This window comes from Schistocerca nitens, chromosome 1 (assembly GCF_023898315.1).
Source record: "Schistocerca nitens isolate TAMUIC-IGC-003100 chromosome 1, iqSchNite1.1, whole genome shotgun sequence".
Lineage (NCBI taxonomy): Eukaryota > Metazoa > Arthropoda > Insecta > Orthoptera > Acrididae > Schistocerca > Schistocerca nitens.
This window is the reverse complement of record NC_064614.1, coordinates 609581244-609601181: the sequence shown is the minus strand read 5'-3', so window position 1 is coordinate 609601181 and position 19938 is coordinate 609581244. Positions and strand designations below refer to the sequence as shown.

The 19938-nt window shown below is 45.0% G+C and overlaps 1 protein-coding gene across 1 annotated transcript in view; it reads left to right on the top strand.

Annotated features, from left to right (window-relative positions):
- Positions 1-19938, top strand: part of LOC126262792 (hairy/enhancer-of-split related with YRPW motif protein) — a 67486-nt gene that overhangs the window by 12489 nt on the left and 35059 nt on the right. Inside the window, exon 4 of the mRNA XM_049959658.1 lies at positions 2468-2685. Within this exon, the coding sequence (XP_049815615.1) occupies positions 2468-2685 (218 nt within the window). The remainder of the gene's footprint in view (positions 1-2467; positions 2686-19938) is intronic.

Here is a 19938-nt window from a genome sequence, read left to right as displayed (position 1 = left end):
CAGCGAAAATGTTGCAGCTGTCAGACCAAGCCGGACCGCTAGAGAAGTCATCTGGCTTGGTCTGACACAGCTGGAACACATTCGCTGCGCCCTAAAACTAATTATCTCACGATACTCCATGTTGTCAATGAGCTGCGCCATTTTGTTCTGGGCCCACTAGCAGCGCGTTGCAATAGTGTGGTGAGGAGATTTCAGTTTCTACCAGGACTGCAAAGACGTACCCACAAACAAACAAAACATTAATTACGTAACTTTTTTCATCGCGATAATTACAACGTAATTACTAACTCGTGTGTAGTAACAAGCATCGCATTGCTTGAATATTCTACGTATGTAGTGTTGTGCACGACTTCTGTTTTGTAGCGTTTCGCACTGGTGTTCTCTATTTCGTCTATCAGTCCCCACCTTCAAGGTCCGCAGACGAAGACACAGTACTAAAGTATCGATCGAATCATTCTCTGCGCTTCCTCCTTCAGTATTCTTCTACTGAGGCTCAGTCTGGGTTTCCGACGGTTACTTCTCTCTGGTCGTCCCATATCACATCCGTGCGTACACATACTCGGAGATAGTTGTCTTTGTCTTTCGATTTCTCATCACTCCACTAACCCCTTATTGCACGTGCCACCTGTAAATTAACTAACTATGGGGGACCCGTAGCTCATGTCCAACTATTTATTTTTAGTGGTTTTCGGTATATTCCTTTCCTCACCTGTTATTTCATCATTTTATAACTCCCCTCGCAGTAGAAATTTAAAATACTTTCATTCCCTTACCATATAATATTGAGAACGGACAACCAGTTTGCGAAACTTCATTCTTATTTACAACCTGTGTTTGATATCGATCGCTTTCTCTGGTCATGTTGCGTAGTCACGTTTCCAGTATTTGATATCTGTAGAGTTCGTTGCTTACGTTGAGTGATCTTGTTTCCTTCATTCCCCTTTCAAAAATGGCTCTGAGCACCATGCGACTTAACTTCTGAGGTCATCAGTCGCCTAGAACTTAGAACTAATTAAACCTAACTAACCTAAGGACATCACACACATCCATGCCCGAGGCAGGATTCGAACCTGCGACCGTAGCGGTCACGCGGTTCCAGACTGAAGCGCCTTTAACCGCACGGCCAAACCGGCCGGCCATTCCCCTTTCAAACTTTAGTCATTGCGTGTATGAAGTACACTTCGCCTCGTCTTAGATATAAAAGCTAAACGTCTGTGACAATAACCTAGAACCGTTACTTAACATTTTGCTATCAGAGTATTGTCACCCAGGTAGGTCTACGTTATTGGTCACAGTACAGTGCAAGGCGTATAGCTCTAATAATCTAATAAGTCACTTCCTTTATTGTGCGACTGGATTTGTGGAAACTCAAAAAGAATGGCTGTATATCTTCATTAGCACTGCTCATTAAGTATACGATGGATAGAATAAGTTATTTTATTTGGAAATTTGTGGTACGTTCTTAAGGGACCAAACTGCTGAAGTCATCGATCCCTTGGCTTACACACTACTTAATCTAACCCAAACAAACTTACGCTAAGGACAACACAAACACACACACACACACACACACACACACACACACAGCCGCGCGGTTCAAAATGGTTCACATGGCTCTGAGCACTATGGGACTTAACTTCCGAGGTCACCAGTCCCCTAGAACTTTGAACTACTTAAACCTAACTAACCTAAGGACATCACACATATCCATGCCTGAGGCAGGAGTCGAACCTACGACCGTAGCGGTCGCACGGTTCCAGACTGAAGTGCCTAGAACCTCTCGGCCACAACTGTCCGGCTAGCTGAGCGGTCTAAGGCGTTGCAGTCATGGACTGTGCGGCTGATCCTGGCTTAGGTTCGAGTCCTCCTTCGGGCATGGGTGTGTGTGTTTGACCTTAGGATAATTTAGGTTAAGTAGTGTGTAAGTTTAGGGACCGATGACCTTAGCAGTTAAGTCCCATAAGATTTCATACACACACGCACACACACACACACACACACACACACACACACACACACACACACACACACACACACATGCCCCAGGGAGGACTCGAACCTCCGACGGGCAGAGCCGCGCAAACCGTGCGCCTTAGACCACGCGTTTGCTGATTATCTCAAATTTGCACAGTTAATGAACGAGACAAGTGCATAGTTTACACAACAAATCAGTCGCTAAAGACTGTGCTAACATCAGTGCTGTATTTGGAGTTCTATGGCAGTTATATTTCAGTGGGTTAGATTCTGAAACCGATCGTCGCCTGGTTCTTGACATACTTTTTACTCTACTATGTAAAGTAAATCTTACGTCGCCCAATGCTGTTTGTTCGTGCAAAATGTCAGGCTGCATTGCGTTTCGGATCGCCGACAGTAACTTGAGCTCGAGGGAAACAAACTACCTGCGACTAGGAACTGCTGCGGGGTGGTGTAAGTGTGAGAGAGGTAGAGCTTGTGGTGGTGCCTGCAGGTGCTCGTCGCCGGGCGACGCGGACAGCTGCCAGCTGCTGAGCCGCAAGAAGCGGCGCGGCATCATCGAGAAGCGGCGGCGCGACCGCATCAACACGTCGCTGAGCGAGCTGCGGCGCCTCGTGCCCGCCGCCTTCGAGAAGCAGGGCTCCGCCAAGCTGGAGAAGGCCGAGATCCTGCAGCTCACCGTCGACCACCTCAAGAGCCTGCACGCCAAAGGTCAGTCACAAGCCGACGAGTAGCAGCGAAAGCTGCCGGCGAGTGTTCTCGAGCGAACGGCCGAACCGTTGTGGCAAACAGACACAACACTCTGGCAACGTTCCAATTATCGAGATCTCTCGTATCTAAATACTGTGTCTGCCCGCCACCATGGCCCAGCTGTTCATCCGAGAACTCTCACATAAGCCCATGTGAACGACAGTCATTAGAATGGCTCTGAGCTCTATGGGACTTACCATCTGTGGTCATCAGTCCCCTAGAACTCTGAACTACTTAAATCTAACCAACCTAAGGACGTCACACACATCCATGCCGAGGCACGATTCGAAGCTGCGACCGTAGCGGTCTCGCGGTTCCAGACTGAAGCGCCTAGAACCGCTCGGCCACACCGGCCGGTCGACAGTCATTAGAAACTTTATTGCCTGCAATGAGATGCGCAATAAATCATCAGGTTTCGATATTATGAACGAATAAATGATTGCCGTTAAAGTTACTTTTTTCAGTGACAGGTGATGCTTTAGTTGAGGTAGTACTTTGTCTAGCTTTGTACAGTTCACAACGCCGGCCGTTGTGGCCGAACGGTTCTAGGCGCTTCAGTCTAGGACCTCGCGACCGCTACGGTCGCAGGTTCTAATCCTGCCTCGGGCATTGGTGTGTGTGATGTCATTAGGTTAATTAGGTTTAAGTAGTTCTAAGTTCTAGCTGACTGATGAACTTAGATGTTCAGTCTCATAGTGTTCAGGGCCATTTTTTTAGCTCATAACGATGCACATTCGTACTTCAGTCAAACGAAAACTCTATCTCACTAATAATCTTGATCATTTTGAGATTCACAAATGATTGATACTACTATTAATGATTAATAAAAACCAGCACAGCTATATTGATGTAAATTTATAGTGTCACATCGAACAGAACTGATCGAGACACAATAAGTGTATATCAGCACACCTGCGGTGGTTGTCATTAATCGTTAATATTAGTTCAATAATCAGTATACAGTCTGTTTCTGTTTGAACCATTCAGCAAATTCATCATTAACAAATTGAGTCTCAGTTAATGTTGAATGCATTTCGTTTTTAAGTTTAATACCAAATACCCATTTTGAACCTCGGGACAACGTTAGACGACAGTTCAGACTGTACTATTACATCATTATGCTAAGATTACCAGCATCAAATTTTCGCTCTGCGCTGATATGAAACGTCCTGGCAGATTAAAATTCTGTGCTGGACCGACACTCGAATTCGGGACCTTCGGAAGGTAGTAGACGAGGTACTGGCGGGTCGTGAGTCGTACTTGGCTAGCTCACAGTAGGGTACTTGCCCGCGAAAGATCAAGGTCCCGAGTTCGAGTCTCAGTCCGGCATACAGTTTTAACCTGCCAGGAAGTTTAAATGCAAAGGTTAGGTGACATTCTACACGTTCTTTCCAAGATTACGCTCCTGGTAATCGCAATAAATTCGCATCCTAATGGCTGGAGCAGGAAAAGTTTGCAACATCTTTTGGTCATGGGTGTGAGTCTTTCCTTAGTCATAGTCTAGGACAGGGTCGAGTTCTGGAATAAGAAACTATTCTTCATCTAGAGCTGATGGGTCGGTCTTTCCCTAATCCTGCCGAATGAATTGTGGCCGAAACACGTGGCTGGCTTACTGGGAGAGTAATTTCCCCACGACAGCCATTGTTTCCAACATTCGTTGCAGAAAAAGTTCTGAAAGGCCGGCCAGGAGCAGCATTTTACAATACCTTTATTAGAGAGAGCAGGAAATGGCCAGTGAGAATGCCCACATTCTGCTCCTGACAGCCTGGCTGAAAGGCCCGAATAAGAGGAGATCATTTTGCTGCAGCGTATATGCAGTGTAGCGCTACTTTGATGAGTGGATATAAGCGCCAACATGTAGGCAAGGGGCGTATCTTTCCTGCCTGTAGTAAATGCGGAAACATGAACTATGGCGACGTTATTATCAAATGCGTCCACAGGACCAAGGTGCTGCTATCCTTCTCGGCTGCCGAAGGACCAACACCGGTAAACGTGACATCGGAGAGTGAAGAATGTGTATGGAACAGCATGTCTGTCGAAAACCACCGTTCTGCGACAAGGAATGGTGCTTGCCACCTAATGATAACGCACGTCCCATATCGAAAATGTCGGAAATCAGAAGTTACGCCAACTCACATAGGAGACACTGGAACACCCACCCTACAGTCCTGATCTATCACTATGCGGTTATCACGCCTTAGGACCCTTCAAAAAGGCTTGAAGGGTCAGCGATTCCTGCCAGACGACGTTGTGCAGCAGGCAGTTAAGGACTTCTTCACGCAGCACGACAAGGTGTTTTACCAACGGGTGTCTTCAAGTTGCTGCGACGGTGGTTTTATTGCCTCAGTGCCCATGAGGATTCTGCCTGATTGGCACACCGATGCTGGATTTTACGGCCTTTGAACGGAAACTTCTTGATCGCCTCTTATAAATAATTTTTTGGATCAGTCAATAAAATTCTTCTGGGTTTGAGGCCGCATTTTCATCTCTAAACACGTTTCGGCGACAGTTGCAAGAAGCCTTCGTCAGGGTGTATTGTTAACTGCTTGTTCGTGGATCAGTTTGGAGCTCTCCCTCTTGGGAGGCGTCGTTTATAGTATATCTTAAAAGTCGGGAGGAGCTGATCTTTCGCCATCAGTCGAATTATTTCTTTCAGTACGGAAAATTATGAGAGTTCATAAATGAGTTCCCATGCGCGGGTCTGGATTTCGGGATGAACTTTCCGGTGTTCTAAATGAGTGTTTTCTTTTTAGAGACCGTTCAAGTGCTCGCTAGCCAGAACACAGATGCTGACATCACGGAGCAAGTAGCTAGCTGGAAGTATTGTTTTAGTGAATGACACGAGCTTGGCAAAGTTTAATAGACGCCAACAAATTATACGAGGGTCACTCCAAAATAATTGCACACTGCTTTTTTAAAATCCGTCTTTCATTCTGCATGTTTGAAAGTTTTACAGTGTGTAGATACATCTTTTAGGAATAATATTTTCATTTCTCCACATAATTTCCATCCCTCTCAACTGCGTTACGCCATCTTGGAACCAGCGCCTGCATACCCGCACGGTAGAATTTTGGACCAACCTGTTGGAGCCACTGTTTGACAGCGTGCACAATGGAGTCATCATCTTCAAATCTTGTTCCACGAAGAGAGTCTTTCAGTTTCCCAAAGAGATGATAGTCACATGGAGCCAGGTCAGGACCGTAAGGCGGGTGTTTCAGTGTTGTCCATCCGAGTTTTGTGATCGCTTCCATAGTTTTTGGCTGACATGTGGCCGTGCATTGTCGTGAAACAGCAAAACATCCCGCTTTCGACTCAGTCGAGCCTGAAGTTTCTTCAGTGTCGTCACATATGCATCAGAATTTATGGTGGTTCCACTTGGCATGATGTCCACAAACAAGAGTCCTTCGGAATCGAAAAACACCGTAGCCATAACTACACACTGTAAAACTTTCACACATGCAGAATGAAAACTGTATTTTTACAAAAAATAGTGTGCATTTCTTATGGAGTGACCCTCGTATTTGTTTCCGTGGAAATTTGAGAGTGATGTTTTTGTGTGACTCAGGGAACTGTGTTCATGTTTTGTCGTTGTGGCAGTTATCGGCAAGAGTTGCCAGTAGCCAGTGTATTGGGCTACTAGCAATGGACATATTGCAGCCCAGTGGTAAGGCCTCGTAATTTTTCCTGAAATTAGTTAGATAGCTACAGGGCTTTTGCTCATTCACTTTGGAGATATGAGAAATGTAACACTGTCTCGCGGATCAAAACGAGACTGGCTAGCGTTATTTGGACTCGTGGTCTAGTAGAGCAGGGAGTTAATCCAGATTCGGCATTGAACGTTTCCGATTAAATCCAACGAGCAGCGCGTCGGGTACTTTGCGTCCCTCGTCGCACATCGCTAACAGCGCATGGAGACAGGCTGCGACGTCGAGTGCGATTTCGCACTACGCTTTGGAAGCTCCGAGGCGCGGAGGAGAGGAACGTGTGTGCTGCAGTCTGAAGTTTGTAAACATTTACGTGATGGCTTCTATTTCCGTCCACTGCATCATCCTTTAAAACTGACCCGCAGTTATTGTGCTGCAGACTAGTTTCTTAGGTTGTCGTTGACGGCCGGCCGCTGTGGCCGAGAGGTTCTAAGCGCTTCAGTCCGAAACCGCGCTGCTGCTACGGTCGCAGGTTAGAATCCCGCCACGGGCATGGATGTGTGTGATCTCCTTAGGTTAGTTAGGTTTAAGTAGTTCTAAGTCTAGGGGACTGATGACCTCAGAGGTTAAGTCCCATAATGCTTAGAGACATTTGAACCATTTGTCCTTGACGAAGTATTCTTTCATATAGACATTTAGTTACAACACTTAACAAAAACGTATGTCTCGATAGTTTTAGGGGGATAAATGCCCAGTGCTGTGTTCACGTACTGCATTATCACACTGCAGAGAATCTTTCATCGTAAAGCTAGCACCTGAAGACGACAGTTATCTTTGTTGTTTCTCTGTTACTTTTGGATTATCTGATGTTAACTCCAGAATTAAGATAATAAGGCGTTTGCCGGCCGCGGTGGCCGTGCGGTTCTGGCGCTGCAGTCTGGAACCGCGCGACCGCTACGGTGGCAGGTTCGAATCCTGCCTCGGGCATGGATGTGTGTGTTGTCCTTAGGTTAGTTAGGTTTAAGTAGTTCTAAGTTCTAGGGGACTTATGACCAAAGATGTTGAGTCCCATAGTGCTCAGAGCCATTTGAACCATAATAAGGCGTTTCCACACTTCGTAGAGTAAAATCCATCCCGCGACTGGTTGTTGTCGCCGTTCCGGCCCAAGCAGGACAAAGGCCGCCTCCGCCGCAGACGTGGTACGGCAGAGAGCCGGTGAGGCAGCTGCCCGCTAATTGCTGCCCTACTTGCCGTGTGTGCACAGAGCGCGTGCGGCCGCGTACTGACGGCGTCCCAGCCACGTGGCTTCTCAATTAATGTCCACTCGTAGCACGGCCGGCGGCCGCGGCCACCTCAGTTTACCAACGGAACACCGGACAAGGCAGCTGGCAAATCACGCTGCGTGTGCGTGAATCACCTCTCACGACTGCCTGTGAGAAGTTAATTGCGGTGACTTCAGATTCATTGCGCGGGAGACATCTTAGCATGTGTATGTAACGAATATTGCCACACTGCGTACAAAAAATAGACTTATTTTTTAAAATTATTTTTAATTTTTATATTTACCCATATTTCATATCCAGAAGTAGTGAGAAAATATATATTAAATAACATTTATAACCTCATCTGATAAGAGTGTTTCGTCTACCATAACTTACTATCCCATCTACAAAATCTTGTCATAATGGTATGGCACTTAGAAAACGAATATTTAGACTCATAAATGTCAAAGACACGACAGTTCGCTTATGAACCAATTGCAGCCCAGCACTCCATACTGAAAATTTAAATCAGTTTGTCTGTAGCAATATTTATTGTTACGAAACATTTTTTCGAATTAGAAAAACATCCCCCGTAGTTACTGCGATGGCACTAGCGGGGAAACCAAACACCAAACGCCCCATTGGACGGCCGAGGCAGCGCTGCATGGACGACCTGGCGAAGGACCTAGTAGCCCTGGGAATTGAAGACACATGGAGGAACCGGGAACAAAACAGGAAGGAATGGAGGCAGTTTGTCGAATCAGCGCGTGGTCTGAAGGGCCTGTGATCGCTGAATATCTATCTATCACCCGTAGTTATCTACATCTCTAAATGTTATGGATATTTAGGGCCTGCCATTTCATTGCACATACGCCAGACTGAACGAAAGTGTCATTTTTTCCCTGTTTCACGTTATTATATGTGTCATTCGGTGACCGTAACATTTCACTAACTCGTCCACTGGCTTTACTTTTATTTCGTCTGTCGGAATGACAAGTCTAAATTCAAAGGACTACACACCGGTTCATTTTTTTTTTTTCATTTTCTCACCTCGCTCTTTTCAGGACAAAGAAGGGCATCACTGATGAATTATTCTCGCGGTATTAATCGAGTGAACTGGCAATGTGTAGCCAGAAAGTGGCAAGTAAGAAACTTACTGAGACGTCGCTACATATCAACCAGTTTACCTGAACAACTTAATCAGAACAATTCATCAGTGAAATTCGCAGAAAAAGACTACATTCACAAAACGCTGTTAATATTAGCGCAATATTGTATCAGATTAAGCTTAATGCGGAAGTATGTTGTGAGCGTTAATTTTTCTGATGATTACTATTTTCCAGCAGTTCGACATCTGGCTTCAAAATCACTTGAAAATCCCAACATTCATTGTTGTCCTATCCATAATTTAGATTCTCTACGAGCAGCATCTGTTGCACCTCTCCAAAACCCCCACAAGACTTATTATTTATATTCCTAGGAGGATATTTCGTCCAATTTTGGTTTGAATTACTGTAACTTCACGATAACCTTAATCCATACTGTCAGGTAGAATGCAGCTGTGACCGAGGGAGTGGAAAGGGGGTGCTGGAGAGGGGGAATCGGAATGCTGAACAGGTCATGTGTCGAGGAACCGCACTACAACGTGCTGATCCACTAAAATCGAATATATGATTCACCTCGAGACTTAAATTAAACAGCCGACCAGGGTGGCCGAGCGGTTCTAGGCGCTACAGTCTGGAGTCGCGCGACCGCTACGGTCGCAGGTTCGAATCCTGCCTCTGGCATGGATGTGTGTGATTTCCTTAGGTTAGTTAGGTTTAAGTAGTTCTAAGTTCTAGGGGACTGATGACCTTAGAAGTTAAGTCCGATAGTGCTCAGAGCCATTTATAAATTAAACAGCGTGACAGTGGCAATTTCATTATGTGGGATGCAATTGAGGGAGCATAGACGATCCCGTCACGTATTAATTATTGCCTTTTCAGCAGAAATAACACATCTATTACATAAAGAAGCTGGCTATCTTGTGATTGCCGGCCGGAGTGGCCGAGCGGTTCTAGGCGCTACAGTTTGGAACCGGGCGACCGTTACGGTCGCAGGTTGGAATCCTGCCTCGGGCATGGATGTGTGTGATGTCCTTAGGTTAGTTAGGATTAAGTAGTTCTAAGTTCTAGGGGACTGATAACCTCAGAAGTTAATTCCCATAGAGCTCAGAGCCATTTGAACCATTTTTTTGTCTTGTGATTGTATTATTCTTCCAGGTAAGATAACAGAACAACATTGTAAGGGGACGTATGTGAAAAATTTGAAATTTGTGGTATGTTCAAAAAATGAGCACTATGTGACTTAACTGTTAAGGTCATCAGTCCCCTAGAACTTCGAACTTCTTAAACCTAACTAACCTAAGGACATCACTCACATCCATGCCCGAGGCAGGATTCGAACATGCGACCGTAGCGGTCGCGCGGTTCCGGACTGTAGCGCCTAGAACCGCTCGGCCACCCCGGCCGCCGTGGTAAGTTCCTATGGGACCAAACCGCTGAGGTCATCGGTCCCTAGGCTTACACACTACTTAATCTAACTTAAACTAACTTACACTATGGACAACACACACACATACCCATGCCCAAGGGAGGACTCGAACCTCCGACGCGGGGAGCCGCGCGAATCGTGGCAAGACGCCTCAGATCGCTCGGCGACGTATGAGAGGTGTACCGTCAAACGCATTTTATTCAAGGTGATGATCCTAAATTACTCTTGTAAGAATGTGGAACACAAGTGAAGAGCCCGCATACCAGCGCAACTTGTGCAGGATCGCAGTTTTTGGCGGGAACTCTCCAGCTACATGTTGCATTTGACAACACCCCTACCAACAGACAGGGTGAGGAACGTCTGTCGCAGCTGCCCTCAGAATTCTATGATGAACCGCATTCCCTGGTGTAGCTGCTGCCTAGGCCCCCGGTGTGGCGGGCAGTTCCCACGCGGCTGTGGCTGGCCTGCAAGGTGTCGGGTGGCGGCGGCGGCGGCAGCGGAGGCGCGCCGAGCACAGGTGCCTGCCCGCCTGCTTGCCGCCTGTGCGACGGCCACATGGCGCTTCCGGCAACAGCTTCCGGCCTCCGCACCTGTTCCCTTCCGCAGTGCCTTATTGGATCCCCGACCCACGCGCTTTTGTCACACGGCCGCTTCCGCGCCCATTTCGCTGTTAATTACCGCCATTCGAAGTCTTCTGCTCAAGGCTCCGTCTTCAGCTGAGCTGAGAATAACCTACTGTAGTTCAGTTTGAAGTCATGCTGACTGGTTCACTCGAATAATATCTTCCCAATACTTGTAATAGTGATCTAACTCGCTAGTGGCTCCTTCGACGATATACCCTATCATATTTCACCGAAAATACAATGTTTTTGATGCCCCTAATACCAACGATCCATTTAACTATCTCCATTCTGAACATCGTTCTTTTTACGAAGCGCCGGGCGGGATTAGTCGAGCGGTCTGAGGCGCTGCAGTCATCGACTGAGCGGTTGGTACCGGCGGAGGTTCGAGTCCTCCCTCGGGCATGGGTGTGTGTGTTTGTCCTTCGTATAATTTAGGTTAAGTAGTGTGTAAGCTTAGGGACTGATGACCTTAGCAGTTAAGTCCCATATGATTTCACACACATTTGAACATTTTTTTTACGAAGCCAACGCGTCAATTCCATTGCAGATCCCGTTCTTTCCATGAGAAAAGTCGCAACTTTTCCCATAAAAATGATCAAACCCGTTCGTTACTTTCTACGCCCCACCTCTTTGTATGTGAATAATAGAAATTAGATTAGCAGGAACGAAGTGCTCGGATTAAAAACGTTGTAAGACAGGGATTCAGCCCGTCGCCTCTACTGTTCGATCTATACATCGAAGAAGCATCTACATCTACATCCATACTGCGCAAGTCACCTGACGGTGTGTGGCGGAGAGTACCTTGAGTACCTCTACCGGTTCTCCCTTCTATTCCAGTGAGGGAAATAAAAGAAAGGTTCAAGGTGGGATTAAAATTCAATGTGTAAGTATATCAACGGTAAGATTCACTGACTGACATTGCTATCTCAAAGCGCAGAGGAATTCCAGGGTCTGATGAATGGAATGAGCAGTCCAATGAGTACGGAATATGGATAGAGAATAAACCGGAAAAAGACGGAAGTAATGAAAAGCAGCAAACATGAGAACAGAGAGAAACTTATCATAAAAGTTGGTAATAATAAAGCTGACGAAGTTAAGGAGTTCTGCTACTTTGGAAGCAAAATAACCCATGACGGACGAAGCAAAGAGGATGTAAAAAGTGGTCTAGCACAAGTAAAGAGGACATTCCTGGCTAAGAGAAATCTATTAGTATCAAACATAAGCCTTAATTTGACGGAGAAATTTCTGAGACTACGTTTGGAGCACAGTATTCTCTGGTAGTGAATCTTGCACAGTTGGAAAACCGGAAAAGAAGAGAATAGAAGCGTTTGAGATGTGGTGGTGCAGAAGAATGTTGAAAATTACTTATACTGATAACATAAGGAATGAGGAGGCTCGCCGGCCGTTGTAGACGAGCGGTTCTAGACGCTTCAGTCAGGAACCGCCCTGCTGCTACGGTCGTAGGTTCGAATCCTGCCTCGGGCATGGATGTGTGTGCTGTCCTTAGGTTAGTTAGGTTTAAGTATTTCTAAGTCTATGGGACTGATGACCTCTGATGTTAAGTCCCATAGTGCTCAGAACTATTTGAACAATTTTTCCCCCCCTTGAGGAGGTTCTCCGCAGAATCGGTGAAGAAACGGACCTATGAAAAACACTGACAACAAGAAGGCACACGATGATGGCATATGCGTTAAGGCGTCAGGGAGCATCTTCCATGGTTCTAGAGGGAGCTGTAGGGGGCAAAAACTGTAGAGGAAGATAGGGATTGTAGCACATCCAGCAAATAATTGAGGACGTAGGTTGCAAGTGCTACACCACACTACATTACCGCACGAAATCGCAACACTTTGGTGTAAGCGTAAGTTAAGGGAAAGATGCTAGGAAACTTCAAAATGTAACTTCCACATTATTGTGGCAGACCAAACAACATTTAAAATGTTGCGCTGAATTTCAATGTGACACATATACATGGGACTATTTTTCAACATATTCACCAAGTCTTTGTAAAAAATTGTCAGACCGTTCTAGGAATACTGAGTTCCTCGACGATATAAATTTACTCCTTGGCCATGGAGCCACTCGAGAACCGCAGTCTGAACGACTCCATAGTCGGAAAACTACTGCGAATCGATTCCGCAATAGTCTGGAAGCTGCCGTCTGTGGTCGATGTTGGTGGCCTTCCCACCCGATGGTCATCACCCACGTCTGGGCAGCTTTCGTCAGATTGTTGGTATCTTAGCACTGCGTATGTACGCGACTTTGCATTTGGTCCCTATACCGACAGAATTTCACGAAGATTTTGTGTACGTTTAAGACGTTTTGCCCATAAGTATCGTACTGTCCCGCGTACTTCAACTTTGGAGTACGTTTCATGTCGCCGCGCCATTTGTAGTGTACCACATCTTTTTGGTCAAATGTTTAAGCGGAGCGAAACTCCCTAGCAATTACACAATGGGTTTTTGTCAGAATTTTCATAGCCAAATGAAGAGTGGGAAATGAACAAATGAGGTACGTGTCAAATTGACCAGCGTGAGGTTTTGATTTAGAAATTAATTGCTTGAAAGTAATTAGGGCAATTAAGAAAAACATAATTAGTGATTGAGGGGAAAATTGAAATATTTCACGAGAAGCTGCTGCTAGCTACGTAAGTGAAGTCTTAAAAAGTTCATCTCTTAAAGGCCTAGCTATTTTGTGCGTAAAAGTTACGTTGGTGTGATACTTAACCGTTAAAAATTTGAAAAGAAAAAAAACTGGAAAATACTGTTACATGTTTTGTGAAATGATTTGTCCAAAAGAAGGCAACAAAACTGTGTAGAGAAACATTTGATACGCCTTTGAATAATGTCGAAATCACGTACAGTAAATGATGTTCTGACTGAGAGTTTAAAGTACAATGTATAACTTAGAACCTCATTTGCTGTAAATGACTTTTCGACCATCATTCAAACGCGCGTCAAATGTTTCTGTAATGTGTTTTGCTTCCTGGTTTTTGATAAATTATTGCACAACACATTTGATCGTTTTTTCAAATTTTTACAGTAAAATAGTTTTATGCTCCACTATATCTCTTCAGTAATTATTATTTTTGTTACCCTTCTCCCTTTTTTTGGGTAAATGTGTAAATATACGTTCATAGACTTCTGGAATTGTTAATACACCACTATTTTTTTCCTTTGCATATTTACTGCCTTATGTACGCCAACTAGTTACCAGACCACCAAGAACAGTGAAATTTGTAAATCAAAACCAACAGAGATAATCATGTGACAAGGCTGCGCTTTCTTACAATGGCAGTTTTCCCTTCAAAATATGTTCACATCAAATGGTTCCCTTTCATGACAGTAATGTGGTGCTTTTTCATACTGCTAAACACTCAAAAATGGCTTAAGAAGCCGATACTGACATTGGAACGAGGAAGAAGTCAAAACAAGTACAACTTGTGTGGCAAAATCGGTGTTCCATTAGTTGCATAAGCTTTCATCGAAATTACTCAAATGTGCACCCCTTGGAACATTCTCTCGTAATGTTGAGTCCAATTCTCGCACTGAGGCCCACAAAAAAACAGGCCTTGTCGTATACCTCATAGCACGTGACAATGCAGGTCTCACGAATGCCAGCAGCCGTCTCGAGCGGGGAGCGAGTAACTATTTCAGACGAGTTTAATAATTCTTGACCGCGTGTTTCAGTTCCTGGAAGTTCCCGATTGCACACGACAAAATTACAATATTTGATGGGTACCTTTCTATACTACTGGCCATTAAAATTGCTACACCACGAAAATGACGTGCTACAGACGCGAAATTAAATCGGCAGGAAGAAGATGCTGTGATATGCAAATTATTAGCTTTTCAGAGCATTCACACAAGGTTGGCGCCGGTGGTGACACATACAACGTACTGACATGCGGAAAGCTTCCAACCGATTTCTCATATACAAACAGCACTTAACCGGCGTTGCCTGGTGAAACGTTGTTGTGATGCCTCGTGTAGGAGGAGAAATGCGTACCATCACGTTTCCGACTTTGGTAAAGGTCGGATTGCAGCCTATCGCGATTGCGGTTTATCGTATCGCGACATTGCCGCTCGCGTTGATCGAGATCCAATGACTGTTAGCAGAATGTGGACTCGGTGGGTTCAGGAGGGTAATACGGAACGCCGTGCTGGATCCAAACGGCCACGTATCACTAGCAGTCGAGATGACAGGCATCTTATCCGCACGGCTGTAACGGATCGTGCAGCCACCTCTCGATCCCTGAGTCAACAGATGGGGACGTTTGCAAGACAACAACCATCTGCACGAATAGTTCGACGACGTTTGCAGCAGCATGGAATATCAACTCAGAGACCATGGCTGCGGTAACCCTTGACGCTGCGTCACAGACAGGAGCGCCTGCGTTGGTGTACTCAACGACGAACATGGATGCACGAATGGCAAAACGTCATTTTTTCGTATTAATCCAGGTTCTGTGTACAGTTTGGCGACACCGCGGTGAACGCACATTGGAAGCGCGTATTCGTCATCGCCATACTGGCTTATCACTCGGCGTGATGGTATGGGGTGCTATTGGTTACACGTCTCGGTCACCTCTTGTTCGCATTGACGGCACTTTGAACAGAGGACCTTACATTTCAGATGTGTTACGACCCGTGACTCCACCTTTCATTCGATCCCTGCGAAACCCTATATTTCAGCAGGATAATGCTCGACCGCATGTTGCAGGTCCTGTACGGGCCTTTCTGGATACAGAAAATGTTCGACTGCTGCCCTGGCCAGCACATTCCCCAGATCTCTTACCAATTGAAAACGTCTGGTCAGTGGTGGCCGAGCAACTGGCTCGTCACAATACGCCAGTCACTACTCTTGATGAACTGTGGTATCGTGTTGAATCTGCATGGGCAGCTGTACCTGTACACGCCATCCAAGCTCTGTTTGACTTAATGCCCAGGCGAATCAAGACCGTTATTACGGCCAGAGGTGGTTGCTCTGGGTACTGATTTCTTAGGATCTATGCACCCAAATTGCGTGAAAATGTAACTACATGTCAGTTCTAGTATAACATATTTGTCCAATGAATACCCGTTTATCATCTGCATTTCTTCTTGGTGTAGCCATTTTAATGGCCAGTAGTGTGTCGTCACAAGTTCATTGCAGGGCCCGTGTACGTCATTGGCCCCGTCTTGCGCCAGGTGACGGCACTGTCGCGCTTTACACGGCAGCCCGCTCGTTTTCCCGTGGCAGCGAGCCGGCAGCGGGCTGGCGCGTGTCGGGTCCCGGCGGCGGCAGAGTTCCGGCGTGAGAGCGGCTCCCGGCCACGGCGCGCTCTCACAGCAATGAGCGCCGCTCCCACGGACGCCAATTACTGCCCCCCCCCCCCGGCCCTACGCCCCCTCTCCCGTCTCCCCCCTCCAACTCTTGCTGCACTCGGCTTCTTTCACCGCACTGTCAGTGCATCCCCCGCACTTCCTCTACGTAGTGCCGAGATCCGCTCTCTTCAACCAATAAACCGATCAATCCATTCGTTAGTATCATCATCATAATCGACACTGGGGATTAAGCCACCTCTGGTTTTTCCGCCCTCAAGTATTTCGCTCTGTCCATCGTTTTTCGGGCTGACTAATTATCCTTCTTCCTTGTCTTCCAGTTCGCCAGTGACTTCATATTCTTCTTGCCAGAATGAGATTTTCACTCTGCAGTGGAGTGTGCGCTGATATGAAACTTCCTGGCAGATTAAAACTGTGTGCCGGACCGAGACTCGAACTCGGGACCTTTGCCTTCGCAGGAGAGCTTCTGCAAAGTTTGGAAGGTGGGAGACAAGGTCCTGGCAGAAGTAAAGCTGTGAGGTCGCGCCGTGAGTAGTGCTTGAGTACCTCAGTTGACGCCGGCACGGTAGCTCAGCGTGTTTGGTCAGAGGGTTAGCTGTCCTCTGTAATAAAAAAAATGAGTTAATCAATCAACAAAGAACTTAAACGGATGTCTTACGACGTCCGCCCCGAGCAGATGCAACGAACAAAAAAGCGAACACAATGAGACTAAAAAAAAAAGTTGGTAGAGCACTTGTCCGCGAAAGGCAAAGGTCCCGAGTTCGAGTCTCGGTCCGGCACACAGTTTTAATCTGCCAGGAAGTTTCATATTCTTCTTTCTTGTGTTCTTATTACGTGTCGTTTCTATCTGTCCGCGAAAGGCAAAGGTCCCGAGTTCGAGTCTCGGTCCGGCACACAGTTTTAATCTGCCAGGAAGTTTCATATTCTTCTTTCTTGTATTCTTGTTACGTGTCGTTTCTATCTGTTCCTGTACTTTTCCTCTTTCTTTATCCAAGTTATTTATGTTTCATTATTTCCTGATATCTTCGCTTCAATTCATATCAGATAATGTTTAGCCACCTACGTTTCTCAGAAATCTCTACTCTTTCGATTTTTTCTCTGTATCGTTTAGTAGGCGTCAAGCATTCACATAACAACGTAGGTACTGGCATTATTTTGTAATGTTTATACAGTATAACTCTTCTGTTACTTTTAAATGGTGTTTCATTGTGTCACATAATGGAATATTTGTAGGCTTCTAATCACATCATCACTCAGTGTGTCAGTAACATCACACCCGAGAAAAAGAAATTTGGTATATTTCTCTATTGTTTCGTTATTGATGACGATTTTGCTACCAGCAGATTCATATTGTCTAAATGCCATCACCTTTGTTTTGATGTGGAGGTATTTCAGTTGCATTAATTTACTATTTTCACGAGTCGTTACAGCTCTGGCTGCAGATTATTGTTCGTTATAATTAAAGTCGCCGTGTGTATTGAATAAAAACAATTTTAATGTAAAAAGCTGTTATTATCAATACCGCAATTTTCATTATACAACGAATACATGATGACTTCAAAAAATGGTTCAAATGGCTCTGAGCACTATGGGACTCAACTGCTGAGGTCATTAGTCCCCTAGAACTTAGAACTAGTTAAACCTAACTAACCTAAGGACATCACAAACATCCATGCCCGAGGCAGGTTTCGAACCTGCGACCGTAGCGGTCTTGCGGTTCCAGACTGCAGCGCCTTTAACCGCACGGCCACTTCGGCCGGCACATGATGACTACTTTTGGTTGCTTTCCACAGCCATCTTCAGATCTGTAAAGATGTAGATCAAAAAGAGTCTTAAAAAATTCTACCCAGTGAAGCTGAATATAAAAAATATGTACAGGTTAATTCTGTCCAGTGAAGCTGATTATATATATAAAAAAATATGTACAGGGTGACATAAAAGTATGGGAAATTTTTGAATAGAGATTAATGGATGAGCACAGTTACTTTACACATATTTAATTATGTCAATATATAGTACAGAGTATGCCATTATTGAATGTCATCAGCATATTTATTACTTGAATATCACATCCGATAAATGAGCTTTCCCTCGCACACATTTTTGCAGTCTGATAGGAGCGTTATGCATGTCTCGACCCAACATTTCAATAGGAATCTTTGAGATTTCCACTCGTATTTTTGCTTTAAGTTCTTGGGTGGTAACGGGTCGTGTACGTAAACGCTCTATCGAGGTATCCCATCAATATCCGTGCCGTATGTGCCGTTGCTCCGTCCTATTGAAACCGTTAGCAGGAGAATGGGGTTGTTCATGTGCAACAAAACTTCCTATCATGGCAACATACCGAACAGACGTTACAGCGGTTGCACACCCATCATCTTCTTCAAAAAAGTAGGGGCCTCTAACGCCAGTCGATGACATGGCGCATCATAGAGTAATCTTGCTGCTGTGCAATGGACGCTGGTGTAGATGACGTGAATCTTACCGAGACCAATTTCGAAAATTCTGTCTATTGACAAAGCTACTGAGGTGGAACATATTGTCTACGCATTAGCATATCGTTAGGTTGAAGTTGCTGATCTGCAGCGTGTACGGATGGAACTCTAAATCCCCTTTCAGTATTCGTTGAACACTCGAACGATGCCAGTGTAGAAACTCTGTGTGACGTCGAACAGAGCGCTGTGGGCTCCTTACGAAAGCACTTCGCACAGCCCTGATATTGCCTCCAGTACGAGCGGTCGGAGTCTCCCTGCAGATTGCTCCTTCAGTACATAACCAATTGCTTCACAATTGTGAACCCAAGTGTTGATTACATGCGCTGAGGGAACACGACCATATCGTCCATTGTTAAAATTCTCGAACGCGGCGTCCACACTTCCATTCTTCTAGTAAGTTTTTACCGCAAAGACACGCTACACACCGTTCCCTTGCTCCATGTTGCACTGTTTACTAAATAGCAAAACAGTGCGAGCATCATTCTATATGCCATTTGGCAACAGTTACCTCGCAGCGTAGCCACAAAAAGTTGCAAAATTTCCCAATCTCTTGAGTCACTCTGCATAACAGATGAACAATAAATATAAGGAGAGTCAATTCCAGTAGCAAAAGTTGATGCGTAACAAATCCCATAACAGTGTTGTATACGTGATATGTAGTTGCTCTAAATAAGACCTAACGTTCAAACCGTAAAAACGAGTTGAGTATGCGTTGGAAAACATCATTAGCAAAAGGCATGCAGTGAGATGCATTCGTAGTATTGGCCAACAAGTATGCAGTTAAAAGCTTCATCGAGAGCGAGCCAGGTTATAAACTGCCGACATAAGACAGAAACCTAAAAACTGCATGTCTAAATGCAAGTGATTTTAAAACTACGGTATAGAAATAACAATGGAATGAAGTTAAATTACAAGAAAGGTAAGCTGGCTTATATAATTAACTGGCAACATGCCATATGTAAAAGAAAAAACCTACGCAACTGTGAATAGTTCAAGATAATAATCTTAGAAAGCTTGTACCTACATTCAGGCTAGGTCAGGCTTCACTAAAATCACTGCGTAGAGCATTGCATATAGAGTAACGTTATTTAAAGCAGATCACAAATAATGTTAATGGGGGGAGAAACTAAATTACTCATTTACTGAATACACAAAGATTCATTTGTATCACACAAGAGAAAGAGAAATTCCTGAAAGAGTGCATTTGGCACTACAACATTGCAGTAAATTGAAAAGCGTAAAGTAGAAAAGGAAGAGAAGAAGATACTAGTGACCATTCAGAAACAGTGCTATAGAGCGATGTTAAAAAATAAGACATAATACACGAGGAAAGAAAA